The sequence below is a fragment of the Trachurus trachurus genome (genome assembly GCF_905171665.1).
Source record: "Trachurus trachurus genome assembly, chromosome: 8".
Lineage (NCBI taxonomy): Eukaryota > Metazoa > Chordata > Actinopteri > Carangiformes > Carangidae > Trachurus > Trachurus trachurus.
In genome coordinates this window covers 8,819,546-8,836,197 of record NC_139905.1, presented here as the reverse complement: position 1 = coordinate 8,836,197, position 16,652 = coordinate 8,819,546, and the positions used below count along the sequence as shown (strand labels likewise).

General features: G+C 41.7%; 1 protein-coding gene across 1 annotated transcript; it reads left to right on the top strand.

The window, feature by feature from the left end:
* Nucleotides 1-2,971: 2,971 nt before the first annotated feature.
* limd2 (LIM domain containing 2) lies at nucleotides 2,972-14,996 on the top strand (the record flags this gene model as incomplete). Its single annotated transcript, XM_083976743.1, has 4 exons — nucleotides 2,972-3,170; nucleotides 13,105-13,146; nucleotides 14,588-14,724; nucleotides 14,837-14,996. Exons 1-4 carry the CDS (start codon nucleotides 3,168-3,170, stop codon nucleotides 14,994-14,996), a joined length of 342 nt encoding a protein of 113 aa, XP_083832869.1. The 5' UTR covers nucleotides 2,972-3,167.
* Between the last annotated feature and the right edge of the window lie 1,656 nt (nucleotides 14,997-16,652).

Below are 16,652 nucleotides of genomic sequence, written 5' to 3'. Positions count from 1 at the left end.
TCATCTAGATTTTTAATTATTTAAAAATGTTGATTTGCACTTCTGAACATAAACTTCAGAATTATCTGTAAACATCACATCACAATATCTAAATCCATATGGGAGTGCGGTGTGTGCATGATTTACCATTTCTTGCTGGCTGTGTAGAGCCATGCAGATGTGGTTCTGGCTTGAGGTGGGTTCTGGTTTGTGGTTTCCCTGTGAAACCATCTGATTATGTTAACTAAAAATTACTCCCCACTATAGGTTAAACAATCTTCATAGTTGACCATCATAATACATTTGGTCTCCACCTGTGGCTTTGCTCTTTCTTCAATGTTCATTGATGGAGTGCCACCTAGTGGTATCAACTTCTGATTACAGCGAACATATACGTGTATAGCTACATATGGATGTCCAAGGGAAGTAGCTATTCAGTTTTGGATTAGGCGACTTTTCAGTCATTACAATAAATAAACCAACTCATGTTTACTCAGAATATAAAATATAATCATAGTTTATCTAGACTGATGCTTATTTTGTGATGCCCACACGTTTGTGTTGGTGTTGTGTGGGTATTTTAAACTCTGGCCAGAAGATGTCGCACTGTCCACACACATCAAGACATAAAATACTTTGCTCCAGTCATTTTGCAGATAGAGTAAATTCAAATGTCTGACTTACCTCCAGTACAGGGCAGATGATTCATCCATGCAAATAGAATATAAAATCCTGGAAGTTGCAGAGATTTTGACTGCGGACTGTGTTCTGGGTTCACTGGAGCCTCCCTGCTTTTTATCTTCTGTGTATAAGGCGACATTGGCAATTTTTCTGCCGTTTGTGGACAGACCATGAATACAGCCGACTGTCCACCTGCTCGGATTCCTCCCTGCACGCCATTTCCTGTGCACCAGACACAGAAACCCGTCCGGGTCTGGGATGAGAGATCCGGCTGCATCACAGTCCGACTGGTTCCTCCGAGTCCAGCAGCTCACAACTAAGCCTGAAGTTCACTACAGTTGCTGGATGGACGGCCCATTACTGCTCTCGGCCTTATTTGGCTTTTCATGTCCTAATGTCAGTCCTTCCCCCTCAGAGGCAGGATAAAATCAAATTACATTACATGCTCCACATACACAACATGAGCAATCACTCTCTCATGGACACAGAGTGCAGCGAACATGAAGTCCAGGGGCAAAAAAATCACAAGAGGATGAAGATGAAGTTACAAATACAAATCACAATTGTCATAAACATACTATGTGAAAGCAATTCTGACTCTCTGAAGTTGTTCCTGTGCTTGTCATAGATAGAGAACAAACTTGCATGACATTGCACATTTCAAGGTTCTCCTTTTGGTTTCTAACTTTAGAGGAGAGTGCTGCATGTTCAAAAATATTGACCAGTCTGCTCTGGGGCACATGAATAAGTAATAGTGTGGATTCTTAAAAAGGGTCGGCTTCTCTTTTAAATGCACCTTCAGTGACTGCATGTGCTCCATCCATAAAGCATCCAAGTGCAGAGAAATAACGGATTTAAATTATATAGGCCTATAATAATTATATCTTGAATCATCTCACTTTCATTATAAATATACTTGCAAGAACAAACCAGGGATAAAATCCAGCACCTTCGTTTCTCAACATCAATGTTACTGTTTTACAGCTTTACAGCTTCCGGTTTAGTATAACGTAAGCATAGCCTATTAACCATCATCATCGGAGTTTCAAAACGTAATTTGCTAACTGTCATACTATTAAAGAGCTTAACAAGGTGATGTCATTCATTTTACAACTGTTTATTTGTAGAAAAATGGGGGCTCACAGAAAACTGCCTGCTCTTACTTTGAAGGGCGGAAGTAGAGTCCGTAGTGGTCTCTGAAAGCGACCGCGTGACACCGGTCGATTTTCATTCAAACTGGCGGAAAGTTAGTGTAAAGCCATGCAGTCACAAATATTATGTCAGTTATTTGTAAATTAATCAAATGTTTTCATGAATAGATAGAATGCGTTTTTACTTGTATTTATGATCGAATCTGTTTGTAAGTTCAAACATTTATTTTTTTTATTTGTGTTTCACACATTTACACAGGGACAGATTGATAATCACTTGTTGTTTGCTTTATTGACACAGGAATAGCTATACACACGGATTAATACAGACAAGGATAAGTGCATACAACATACACAAACATACAGTAGCCTACAGTCACAAACACGCCAGGGGTGACAACAAGGCAAAGAGATTTATTTTTTACAATCACACATAGAGGAGATTATTGTTTAACATAACATAGCATAGCAGTCAATTCCATACATTTTTGATTTGTTAAGGCTATGTAAAAAAAAAAATGGGATAAAATAATGAATATTATAATAATAATATATTATTATTATTATTATTATATGAATACAGACAGACCTACAAACTCTGAAAAAGGTGAACTAAAACTCTCTTCATTCACTTCTACTACCCTGGTTGACATAACAAGGGTGGCTGTAGCCAAAAGGTGACCAGTTTGCAGGTGTGCAGACAAGGATAAGTATGCAACATTAAAAAACACAAACATACAATCATAAACACGCCCGAGGGTTTGAGGATGACAAGACAAAGAGAAAAAAAAAACGTATTTATTATACAGTATTTTGTAAATCTTACAAAGAAAGATGTATTAACAGCATTTTTTTTTAAACAAAAAAAAAACATACGCAGACAGTTTTGCTTTGTTTTGATTTGTGTATGCAAAAAAATTGGATAAAATAATTAACAAATGAATCAAGTAAAAAAAAAAAAACTGGGAACCGTTGTAATGTGGACGTAAAGCGTACCAGTGCTCTTTTATCCGACAGCCCCTGAACGCGTCAGAACCCGATGAGAGCCAATCAGATGCGACATCCTGCCGGGGAGAGAGAGAGAGCGAGCAAAAAAAAAAAACGTCTGTTGAAAACCGAGATCAGGGGCGAAGCGGAGGGTAGAAAGAAACTCACTCACCGGCACCGGGGCCACCACCAACCAACAGCAGCGTCTGCAACAAAAGAAGGCAAGGGCCTCCTCCCGTGGAAAAAAAAACAAGAAGAAGATCCACATCCACATCCACACATCCAGCAGCAGCAACCAACCAACCAACCAGCCTCTCTGGGTCTTTTTGTGTCGCAGCAGCAGCAGCAGTCAGACAGAGAGAAGCGCAGATGGTGAGTGCTTTCTGCTCGGCTGTTGTGTATCTGCAGCCTCCCCTCCCTCCGCTGCTCCTCTCCTCTCCTCTCCTCTCCTCTCCTTTTTTTTTTTTTTTTTTTTTTGTGTGTGTGAGAGTGAGATGAGGTGAGGTGGTGGTGGTGGTGGTGATGATGATAATGATGTCTGTCCACTCGCCAAGGTTTTAGCAGCTAACCAAGGAGCAGTCGGTTTGTGGTGTGTGTAACGTTAAGCCAGCCAGCCACGGCATTAAGCTTTGGATTTAAAGGCAGTGTATATATTTAGGCATGAGAGGAGATTTAAGTTTTTATTTAAAAGGATCATTTATTTAAACGCCCGCTGCCATCGTGTTCCTCAAAAAAAAAAAAAAAATGCTAACGGTGTAACGTTATGCTGCTGTCTGTCTAACGTCTATTACTGAGCTAGCTTGGTGGTGGTGGTGGCTAATTAATATTAACACACATTGTGACATAAACCCACTGAATAATACATTTAACTCGCACTAACCCTGTGTGTTTAGACACCTTTCTTTCTAAATGACTATTCATTTTATTAAAAAGAAAGAAAAGAAAATCCTCTATGGTAGGTTTTGTATTTTCTTTTGTTTATCGGCTTTCATGGCGATTTTTGTTTTGTTTTGTTTCAGCAGCAGTTACCAGCCATAACTGCTGAATGTTTTTATGTAAAAAATAAGGTTTACAGCTGCTCTGGTGGCATGCAAACCCCCTGGTCAAAATTTCTGTTTATGCGAACAGTAAATGATCTCCAAAAGGCACGAAGTTAAACATTAAACACCTATTTTTGCAATATTTTAAGCAACATCAGTGCATTATTTTTTGTTTTCTTACAGTTTTAGAGTGAAAACGGGGAAACAAAGCAGCAGCAGCCTGCAAAAGAATAGGAAACCCAGGAGACTTGAGCTCTTATATAAATTTAACCAAGGTATCAGACAAGCTATTTACTATTTACACGCTGTGATAGGTACTCACTATGCAGGGTGCCCAAACCCTTTCCTTTTCTGTCATTTTGAAGAAAAAAAATGTTTAAAATGTAAAGGGAATGTGTCATCTGTAACGTTATGCCTTTTGGAGATCATTTAATCTTCCACTTGTTTAACTATTGTTCACATTAACAGAAATTTTGATCAGTGGGTGCCCAAAACCTTTGCATGCTGCCACTGTAGTAGGAAGTGAACAGCAGATTATTTAAACCAGAGAAACCACCAACCAACCTAATTAAACAAATGAGCCTATAGATAACGACAAGAAAAACGAGGGCTGAGTATATTTAGTCAACAGTGCCATTATACACAGGAGGCATGTGGGATGTTTACAGCACCATCTAATCAATACATATACTCCCATTTGGACATCTGAGTGTGTTTACGTGCAACTCAATACCCCATTTTTCCAGTCTTACGCCAGTGTTAATGTAAGTTTAATATAATTACAGGGAGCTGATTGTTCATATCTTTGCGTACGTGATCACAATCAATCCAGATTTCTGATCCTGTTTGTGTAAGTGGCGTGTGTCACCATTCCTCAACATCTCAGCTGCTCCGGTGGAAAACCAGGATGTTGGAGGTGTTTACATGATGCCACAGTGTCCTGGGCTTAGGATAGATAGGTTTCTTTAAAGTAGCTTACTTGTGTGCTCATTTAAACTTGAAACTAAATGGCCCATTTAAACATCCACTGCAGCTTATGGGCTCTCTCTCTCTTACAGCTGCTGTGAATGTCGGATGAGTAATTTCCCGACAGGATAAGTGACTGGATTTTTTTTTTTGATTTTTTTTAAGAATTAGATTACAAGTCTACACCAGGTGGGAGAAAACATGTATCCCCCCCCCCACACCCCCACCTCACCACCTTAATACAAATTCCCTGGCCCCGTGTTTGTTTTGTGAAGTAGTTTACAAGCTGCTCTGTGGTCTGGAGAAACCACTTGTTTTATCCGTCCAGGGCACCACATCCACAGCAGTCTGTCATTACAACCCTGGCATATGGCGACAAGGCTTAAGTAAGTATATGGTCATTCTCATCTCCTGCCTGTCAGACGACTGCTTGACTGTAATTTCAGTCATAGTTGATGATACAGATTGACACCCAGCTCTGTTGCCGGGTGGATTTGACAGGCTGCTGCTGTTGCTGTTGCAATTTGATTGACTTGTTTGCCCCGAAAAAAATAAAATAAATAAATAATACGGATTTAGGCAAAGCACATTACCCTCCTCCCCCCTCCCTCTCCTCCTTTCCCACAAAGCTGCACAGTGAGGACTAATAACACTTATATTGTTTGGCCATGTGCTCTTCAGTCAAACAATTACCATTAACGGCACCAAAACCTAATTTATTGGACATGTCAGAAGTGCCATATGTTGGGAAAGGTGGAGGCGGAGGAGGAAGGGGGGGTGTTTGGCTGCTGTCAGATGTGCAAAACAGTATTAAATGGGTCGCCAGCAGGTCCAAGCCACAGAGCGGCAGGCAAAAGTGGTCAGGTTTAAACTGACAGCAGCATACCTGCTCCTTTCATTCCTGTTATCAGTCATTTTTTATGTTACAGCTGTAGTTTGTATTTTAAAATGACAGATATAGTCCAAGTAGATGAGAAACAATATCTAACAGGCCTTCCTTTGCACAGTGTGATTGGATGAAGGCTGCATGGATTTTAAGGTGAAAGTGATTCATATTTTTTGTAGATGGCTTAATATTTCATGACGTGCCCTTTCTCTCTTCCTTTCCCTCCTCTCTTGGAAGTACAAACTGCCTCCTTAGACTCTGTAAACCTGTACTGGAGTACAGTATTAAGGCTCAGACACAGGAAGGAAACGACTTAACACATTCCTTTCACCTTGATTTGTTTTATTTAGTTTTAATTAAACAAATAAATGAATGAATGAACGGATAAACACGGGTCACCAGGCGCGGGCTGCATAGCTGCGGGCTGTTTTGCGCAACAAATCAGTGTCAGTGAGCCAATTTTCGATTAATTGCTTCAGAGGGAGATAAGAAACTCTGTGATCCGTATCTCTCTTGATGCTGCGGCCGTGCAAACACGGAGCCAAGTGTCAATTACAGCTCTGTGAAACTCTTTTTCAGTAGCAAAATGTGTTTTCAATATAAACAACAACCATCCAGCTCGCATGTCGCTTTTATGTCTCGGATGTCGCTAATGTAGTTTATCTGGTTTGGAAACACCACAGGGCAAAGTGTTCGGAAAGAGTTCAGTGTTTCCCATCAGTCAGCAGCAGCAGCAGACGATCTCACAACTCCCATTTCATTTTGACCTCTTTGGGAAATCCGTGCACTGTAACTTAAATGATGCATCTTTAATTTGTGGGAAAAAGGTTTTTTTTAAACATTAATTCCTCTGTCCTTCGTTGTGTCCCAGACGACTGTGTATCCGTCCGCAGTTAAGGAGCCTTGATGGAAATTTGCTGTGATGGCAAAGCAGATATTTGCATGCGAGATCTTCTCTTTTCTCTTCTCTCTTTTTTTTTTTTTTACAAGACAGGATGGGGCACGTTGGCCTGAATTCCTGTCCTGAAGGAGAATTTGGTTGTGAAATGTTCCCTGCTCTCTCTGCACCGTGATAACATCTGATCAATGGTAGCACTTCAGGCGGTTTCTTTGACAAGCGTCAAGAGAAGTTGCCGCCAGCAGCGAGTGGCTTCACAGATCTCAGGTCTTCGACACATTCTTTAACAGGCTGTCACTCGTTTCTTTTTATTTTTTTTGCCCTTTGCAATTTGAAGAGGAAAACGTACACAACAGAACAGACCAGCTGCTCCCGAGCCCAACCACTCGTTTTCATGCACATCACAGACTTGGAGGTAAAAATTAAGAGACGTAGCAACAGTTTTTAACACTTTGATTTATAATTTCATCATTAGTATCTGACTTTATGAGTATAAAATAGTCCAGACCACGTTTGAGCCTGGGATAAAGAAATCTCTGACACAATTACCAGAGGATTGAAGGGATTTTTATTAAATGAGCCCTGAGGCAGTTTCTTCAATGACAAAGGAAACACTGACGGCTTTTTTAGCCTAGACTAGAGAGAAGAAGTCATGTGGGGCTAAAGTTGCTGACTGCTAATTACAAGTGAAAAATGTGTTTTCTGTTTCTTAGAAAAGACAAGCAAATGATGCCTGGAGCAGGAAAAGCCTCGGCTTGTCTTTGTTTCACTATAACAACAAATAAATAAAAGGAGAAGCAGTAAAGTTATCAATCGATGAGTCAATTGTCCAAGAAGAGGATTTGTTGCTTTTCCCCTGTGGTTTTGGACAGTTGATCAGACAAAACAAGACATTTAAAGTTTGATTTGATTTTTATTTGTCTCAAACAAGCACATCAAAAGACAAACAATCTATGTAACAAGAAACAAAACAACAATGATACTGTGCAAGTTTGAGAAGGGGCTGAAAGAAGCAAAGCTTATCAAGTTCAGCCCCCCCTTACATTGTGATTCATGTCATACATCTGTAGTTCCATACAATTCAGAAGATTAAAAACATATTGCTTTAATATGAAATAAGATCATGATTATAAATAAAAGGAGTAAAATTAGCAGTCCAGTTCTTTATAACTGTCCAAGAGTGTATGTTTGTACTTACTTTTAAATTGTTTTAAGTTATTGCACATTTTTATATCCTCATCTAGTCTATTCCACATTTTAACACCACAAAAATAGATGCTAAAACTTTTCAGGGTAGAATGGATGGTAGATTGTTTAAAGTTACAGTTCCCTCTTAAATCATATATGCTATTTTCTGGATGTTTATTGGTAGCAACCTATTCCAGGCTTTAAACAAAATCTGACCTGTTTTGAATTTGACCAGGTCCTCAAATCTTAAAATACCCGATTTTAAAAACAACGGATTTGTATGATCAAGTTGTCATCTTGTCATTTGGAGAGTTAGTCCTGGCATTCATCACTATTTTTTACAAACTTTATAGCAAAATGATGTGATTTAAGTCGGAAAATAAAAACAAAATCACCAGATTCAGCCCTAATTTCTGCACTTTTTGTAAAGACAGTCTGACTTAATAAAGTGCCTGTTATCCTGCATTTGTACAGTTGCGTGTTTGGCGAAGTCCTCAAGAGGTTTTATCTGGACCCCAACCGCCGCTGCAGACAGGAAGTGAAAAAACAAGCGTCTGTCACTTCAGACACTTGCAGACGTTCAGCGGCCTTTTGCCTTCAAAACCGGCAGAGTGCCTCGTCATGTTCCCATCGCATACAGGAAGTTCAGAAAGGGAAGAGAAGTAGTAGCTGAACCAAACGCCCCTACACACACACGCACACACACTGACTCTTCTCTCCAGATGTGATTACTCTGCAGACAGCGGCATCAGTTCTGATATTACTCAGTTCTCCATCATCCTTTTTTTTGTTGAAATCTGATATATGAACCCCCAGGCGCGGTCGTCTTGTTCACATAACTGTACTCAGCGTTGTCATGTTCAGAGTGACTGATGGGGCGTTGCTGTCAAAAACAGGCACTATATCTTTTCTGCAGCAGCAGTTTTTAGTGGTTGGATCAGTGCCAATGTCTCGTAGGCCCAGAAAATGCAATCCACATTTAGATGGTATCTGCACACACACATAAACACACACACACACACACACACAAAAAAAATCAGAACATGCTCTGTTTATGTTGCTTGTACTGGACTGTAAAATGCTGTTTGTTATGATTAGTGTAAGGGGCAAACAGTTTGACAACTCACAGATGGACCTATTAACAAGAAAAGAAAAAGAGGTACATCTTAAGTTATTTGTTGAGTCTTTTTTTCTTTCTTTCCCTCCCACCTCATCCAAAATGATTAAACCATTTCTAAATATAAAGAATGAGAGAAAGAGAGAGGGGAGCTCTGCTTTGGATTAATGACATAAGACATTTGTTAACATAGCGCCTGCCTTCCCTTCTAGGGGCCTGTTACAGTGAATATTGCACCACAGAGAGGTCAGTGATGATCAAGTGCAAAGGGGAGGGAGGGGGGCTTTCTGTTTTAGTGCTGACGGCCAGAATACAACCAAACAAAGAGGTGATGCTTCACATCTGAACTCTTTCACCCTCCTCTCTCTCTGTGTCTCCTCTCAACGCTGTCATTTGTGGTCCGTAGCTTCGGTGTCTTTCATAACAATGAATGACTCGGACATATTATTTTGAGGTTACATGCTCTTCTAAACTACATCATCATAGTTGGCCCTGTTGCATCTGATTATTTTTTTATTGATTTTTATTTTTTGAATAGGAAGAATAAGAGCAGACAAGGTCACTTGGTTCCCTTGTCACATATTAGGTTGTCTGTGTCCAGGAGGGAGAAAGTAGACGGATGTTTGTTTCCTCAGAGTAGCCTTTTAGTTTGGAGAGGAAAAGTTTGACATTTGCACAGTGTGTTTTATTTGCTATTTTTGCCCAAAGTTGGATGTGTTTGGTGTAGTAGCTGCCACTAGCAGGCAGTTAGCTTAGCATAAGATAGAAACTACTAGGGATGTCCTGATCGGCATTTTTGGCCCCGATATGCACCTGAGTCCTGATCCAATACCTGTATTTACCTAGAAAATAGAGCTACGCACTGATTCTGTTTACAAAAGCAACTACAACAAAAGTAAATTTAGTAAAAGATGTCTTTATTTTAGTTACCGTTGCTGTAAAATTCACAAGGTAAATGATCGGGCTGGGGTCAGTGGGGTCATTGCCGATCTCCACTAATTTCCCATACTGTATCCAGTTTGATACTTGACATCAGAACCGGGATGTTCCTTTATAAAAACTCACTAATCAACCGTTTATAGGTGGTTAGTTGAATCTGTTTGAAGTCTAAGTGTGAAGTTGTTAAGTCACAGGTGGGTTATGCGCTAGACATTTGAGATAATTCTTTCCGTGCTAAGCTAAGCTAACTGCTCTACACTGATCGAACAGACACCAAAGTTTCATTGATTTTTCCATCCATCTCTCTGTGCTGTGAGTGTATTTTGCACAAGTCTGCCTTTAAACAAAAGCAGAAAGAGAAATGTATACAAATATATACAAAGAGGCACCTGACGCACACACACACAGACACACACACTCAGACATGTGCAGGTGTGATTAAAACTGCAGCGAGGACTCGGTGTGAGGGATTGATGCTGTGAGGTAAGAGTTGAAGCTCTGTCGCAAGAAAGATTTCACCACTCGTGTGAAAGTGGTCTTTGTTTGGTAAGATACAACTCTCCAGCTGGCTCTCTCTCTCACACACACACACAAACACACACACACACTGGTATGTCAAATCGCTCCACAGTTAAAACAGTGTTAGGCATAGCACAGCTAATTACCAGCACAACAAACCTCCTTTATTTTGTGTTTTACATTGCACACCTTGTTCTGTGCTCATTTCCCACCGCTCTCAGAGGGCAGCGGACACTTGATTTAATTTGCCAGTTTATATTGGTGTTTGTTCACTCTCGCTCTCTGAGTCTTTTTATACAGATCAGGTTGGTGGTTAGCAGCAGGCGTTAGCTGGGATGGAAGATGAGGCAGTCAGGAGTTTAGCTGCTGCTGCCGTTGCTGCCGTGAGACAGAGGAAACTAGACGTGTCATAACAACTTCCTGCCGCATTCGTGCTGTTTTGTGGCAATTGAGACTCATGTACATATAAGGTAAAAGAAGACAAGATGGCACAGGCTAATCTGAAGTCTTTCAGGATGCCTGTGTGTGTATACAGTATGTGTGCGTGCGTGTGTGTGTGTGTGTGGAATGCATGCCTACCCCCCTAACATGGAAACAGATTTAGCTGCAATGTTTTTATCAAGAGAAACATTGGCAGGTCTTTGCGTTCACATCAGTTTTTCCTTTTTTGGCCTCGTTGATTTCATGATTTAATCTGTACTTTTTTTTTCTTCTTTTTTTTTTATTGAACTAATTTATTTTCATGCTCCATCATCAGCCTCCCGCCGAGGTAAACCCTTCCTCTCCGTACACAATGCACTTGACCCCGTTTGAATCATTTTGGAGAAGATGAAAGTCGTGTTTCTCAGCAGTTGGTTGGTGGTGCAGCAACAGGAAGCGGTTGCAGCATGAAGCCTGTTAAGACCAGCAACTCCAGCAACATCAGCAACTTGTGAGCTACTGCCAGTAACATTTAGCTGAGGATCCAGTTCAGGGATGAGGAAGAAGAGGAGGAGGAGGAGGGTTTGATTGCATCTACAGGAAGCTGCATGGCCTCACTTAATGAGACGATTATTTCTAAAGCATGTCATCCGGTTCTCGTAAGTGCAGACAACACCCATACTGTTTCATCCCGGCCTGTTGTCGCCTTAATGCACCACTTAGCAGGGGTCAAAAAATAGTATGCAAATTTGCTACACGAGAGGCAAGACAGAGGGTTGCCTAGATTAACACACTGATGATGATTTATATGAACAGTTTGATAATATAAATACATGTCATGAGCCACCAGAGACTTCAGTGTGGGAGTGGATGCGATGTAGCACATCAATGAGCAGAGCAGAACGTGGTTGTCATGAGTTTTGTGGTTAATGTTCACACTGTAAAAGTTTGTTACTGGTCATGGCGGTGAAGTCTTTTTGAAGAGGAACAGGCTGCACATTTTATCATTATTACCTCCTATATATAGATATCTCTTGATGCAGTGTTTTGTCGAGTGATTCAGTCGCTTTTACCACAGTTACTTGGCCTCTTTTTTTTTTTGTATTTTAACCACTTTTTCTTTGAACCTACAGGCAGTTTGACACACTTTTTGGTGAATTTAACGACTGATCGCTGTGTTTTTATGACATATATCCGAGACTGTTATTTCCATCACGTTGGCAGGCGACCTTATTGTTTTATATTCCTGCACTGGAAGATATTTTAAACGTATACAGCAGCTGTGTCTGATGCCAAAGCTCTCTTTCTCTCTTTGCAAGTCTGGTCGCAGCCCCACAATCCCCCTTCATCCACCCCTTCCTCCAGCTCCAGCTCCAGCCAAACTGCCTTACATAACAGGGTTTTAGCAGAGTCTGCAGTGGACTTTCCTTCCCCCCCCCTCCTGCCTAAACAGAGGCTGCCCTTCTTCCCTGCACACTGGCTTTTCCATGGCAGTCACTGTGTATGCGGCTGAATGTCTCTCTGTTTATTATCCGCTTGAGCTACCTGTTAGTCCTGCTTTAAAGATGAGGCCGTCGTGTTTGCGGTGGCGGCCAGACAACAGTCAACTTCCTCCCAAAGCTTTAAGATCATGCAATCTTTAACCTTCTGCTTCTTTCGATTCATCAACACTGTCCAAAGTGCAAATATTTACGACAAACAACAACACCTGCACAGAGCGCAGCGGAGAAAAGTGGCGGTGACCTGTGTGAAATGCCAGAGAGAAAATGAAAGGCCAGACCTGCAATTGCTCCTGATTGAAGGGTTTGAGTGGAAAAGCGACGCCTCATTACATGCGTGCGATTACAAAGCTGCAAAAAACATGCAGTTATTTAAAATATACGGAGACTCGTAGAAATAAGTGTCATAGGTGAAATCTCCAGCTGTTTTTTGTTTTTTTTCTTCCGTACGAGACTGGAAGTTCCTCTACTGGAGCTGGTTCTGAGTTTGTTGTGCTATGTGGAGGGCAGCCCCCATGCAGAGCGTCCCACAGCTCGGCTCACATGACCAGACAGAAGGCACCTGATCCTCTCCCGGGGGTGCACGGAGACAGATGGAGCAAATGGGAAGAGTAGGGGGGGGGGAGATAGAGAGAGAGAGAAGGATCAGATTGACAATACTAATAGACACTGGTGAAGGTAATAAGAGGACAGCAACAAACCAAATTCAGCCGTTGCATGTAATCTAATAGGTGACACATATTATCGAGTGTTGGTTTGTTGTTCCACTTAGGAGCTGAACAGCTGTTCTGTACACACATTTAAATACGCTTTGTTTTTCTTTGTAATTCCCAGGACACCAGAAGCACCGAAGAGAAACCTGTCCAGCGATCTAAAGTAAATAGACATTGTCTGTCCTCCCTCTCTCTCTTTTCTCATCCCTCATTCCTCTGCCCTCTGTTCGTGTGCGTCACGTCACGTGTGTATGTGTGTTGTTCTTTCCCCGCTTCATTCTCATCAGCCTTTGATCTCAGAAGAGAGCAGAGGAAGTCTTTCCTGCGTTTTGTGTCTCTTGTAAAAACTGTCTTTCATGTAGCTAAAGGCCCATACACACACGAGCCGACGGCCGACTGCCTTTGTCCCACAACTCCGCCGCCTCTCGTCGGACGCAGTCGGCAGAAAGAAAGCTTTGAAACACACCGCCTCGACTACTGCCGAGTCGACTACGCAGCAGCGTGTATGTTCTGCACTTGCGCGAGATGCAATAAATCTCCTTGACATTGAGGGGCGCTAGTCTCATCCTAGTAATCCGAAACATGAAAACAGAAGAAAACCACGTAGCCATGGCTTCCAGAATTATATTAAAAAGAGATCCAAAGACGAAATGTAGTTTGTCTCTGCACCATCTCTGGTTTGTTTACTATCATCAATTCTGCCCCTCCCACATACAGTACTGTGCTGATTCGCTAGGGCACCGCCAATCAGAATAGCTAGCCTAGCACACAGCCAATCAGAGTATCCGACGGCTCTAATCCTCCGACGGCCGACGCTCCCCGACTGTGTATGTCGAATTGGGCCCAACGGCGCCCGACGGAGCTGAACACACTGAACAGACGCGTACCCGACCTCGTCCGACTCTCCCCGACCGTCTCAGATGGCCAACGTGTTCCAGCCTTAAAGGGATAGCTCAACATTTTGGCAAATTGGCCCATTGCCATAATCCCTATAGTCTTAGCAGTAGGTTCGTTACCTTTAATTGTCGGTGCAAGCTATTTTTAGAACAGCAGAGCAGAGCTGCGAGCTGCTCAGAGCTACATTACGGACACTAATGGGATTTCTTGGTTTCCCTCATCAAACTCATCAAATACACAATCCAACAACTCCAAAACACTCTGGTGGACAAGTTGTGACCTGCACATTCACCACGCTATGAGATAATAACACAACGTTACGAGACAGAGTTGTTTTAGAGGCAAATGCAGAGACTGCTTGCTGAAAATCTGTCCCTGAAGGCAACGCGCATCAGCAGTTTTGCATGAATTTACCTCTAAAACATCTCGGTCTGGTAACATTCTGTTATTATCTCATAGCGTGGTGAATGTGCAGGTCACAACATGTCCACAAGATCTTTTGGAGATGTTGGAATTAACCCTACTAAATATAGCTTGCACCGACAATTAAAGGTAACGAACCTGCTGCTATGACTATAGGGATTATGGCAATGGGCCAATTTGGAAAAAGGTTGAACTATCCCTTTAAGAGACAGAGGCCTTCATCACCTCCTGTGTGTACGTGTGTGTGTGTGTCTGGTAGTAAACCTGCATCTCTATGTGCTCAGTCCTTCAGCTTTAAGACCCAGAAGGAAGTCTGTACATCATGTGAGAAGACCGTCTACCCAATGGAGAGATTGGTTGCCAACAACCAAGTCTTCCATTCAACCTGCTTCTGTTGCAAGCACTGCAACGCCAAACTCAGGTGATTATACACACGTCATGTCACTCTTTTTTCCTTTCTCCTGACTCCCTGTTGGTTTTGCACTGTTTGTTTGATTCTCACCTTTTTTCCCCCCGACCTTCCTATCCTACAGCCTTGGCTCCTTTGCAGCTCTTGCAGGCGAGTTCTACTGCAAACCCCACTTCCAGCAGCTGTTCAAGAGCAAAGGCAACTACGACGAGGGCTTCGGACGCAAACAGCACAAAGAGCTCTGGGCCTCCAAGGAGACAGACAATATAACAAAGACGGCATAATCATGTCTCCCTGTGTCCCATCCCAGCCCTGCCTCTGTCCCCTTCGTCCCCTTCCTAACACCCTCCCCCCCTCCCCACAGTACATCACAATGAACACGACACGAGCCTCGTACGCTGGGGCTCTGTCGAATCACCCACGCACACACTCGCTTTTTAAAAAATGCCATCAGATCAGATACAAGCGCAAAAACAGCTAGGAAGTGACTGGCCAGTCTTAATCCATACCACTCAAAAAGTTAATTTTAGGGATATTATTATTTTTCGGGGTTTGATTTTATCGATATCTGTATTTTTTCCTAATTTTTATGTTTCCAATTTCCTCCTCTGGAATTGGTAGTTGATTGTGACCAAAAACCCTCTCTGGTATGGGGAATATAATAATGATGATAAATGATAATAATAATAATAATAATAATTAGTTTTATTTTTTGTTCTTATTATCTTTAAACATTTGCACCCTTTTTCGTTTTGGGATATGTGAACTGTATGCTCAGGCAAACATATCAGAGGGGTTACAGCGCATCCATGTTTCGCAGTAGAGCATACACTCAGGTCAATTTACACCCAAGGATTCTTAGAAATAAGACTTTTATTTTTTTGGTTTTCTTCATTTTAGCAAGACACAAATCAAAAATAATAATAATAAAAGTCCTCAGTATTTTGACTTTGCTGTCAGAGATAATTTTGTCAGTTTGTCAGGTTTCATATATTTGAGGAACAAACAGGGTACAGAGTACTGTAAAGCAACCGCACACATCAGCAACAGCTCACCTCTCGTGTTTGTTTGATTTTTTTTTTTTTTTTTTCCATAATTCGTTCGCGTCATTCCCACGATTTGTTCTTATTTCAAACGACCACTTTGAGTCTTATCGTTGCATGTTGGTATGACTGGGTCTTAACAGCCTTATCTTAATGACTGTATCGATCTTTTTTGTGTTGTGGGCGATTTTATTTGTCTCATGGATGCATAGAAAAATCTGTTCTTCAAGTTGTTTGTTTGGTTTGTTTGTTTGAAGCAATTGAGTTTGGATTTGATTGATGTCATGGCATAAGTTGATCCTCTCTGAGCTTTGATGGTCGAAATTTAAATGGCTCTCTCAAGTTGTGTTTTGTATACTATCTGTACATAGAGGTATAGTTTGTGATTAGTGACCAACCAACCCTCCTCCCCCTCCTCCTCCTCATACTGTACCCCCCCACCCACCCATTTGTCTTGCACATACAGCCACATATGATCACCAGACAAGATGTTAATGATAATCACAGGGAAACTTTAGGCCTCGTCCTGTAAACATCGTTCACTCCGTCTCCGTGCGACCCACTTCAAGCGGAGCTGTAAACACGTGGTCAAACGAATTAACTTCAATTATATAGTTCTGAGCCACACGTTGGTGTTGATGGACAGAGCTTAAACCTTGCAGGAAAAAAACCTCACCATTTTGTCCCTTCATCACTTCCCACTTGTTGGTTCTTGGCGTCTTGTGATGATCCCCCCACCCCCCTCCCCACCCCTTTCTCTGCTGTATTTGAGTGTGTTCTTATAACTTGATCGTTTTTATGGGGACATGGACAAATCCAATCCAATCATAGTGTCTTGAACATCCATTGTTATTTGCCCCCCCCCCCAAAACACAACACCACTCATATTCCCCCCCA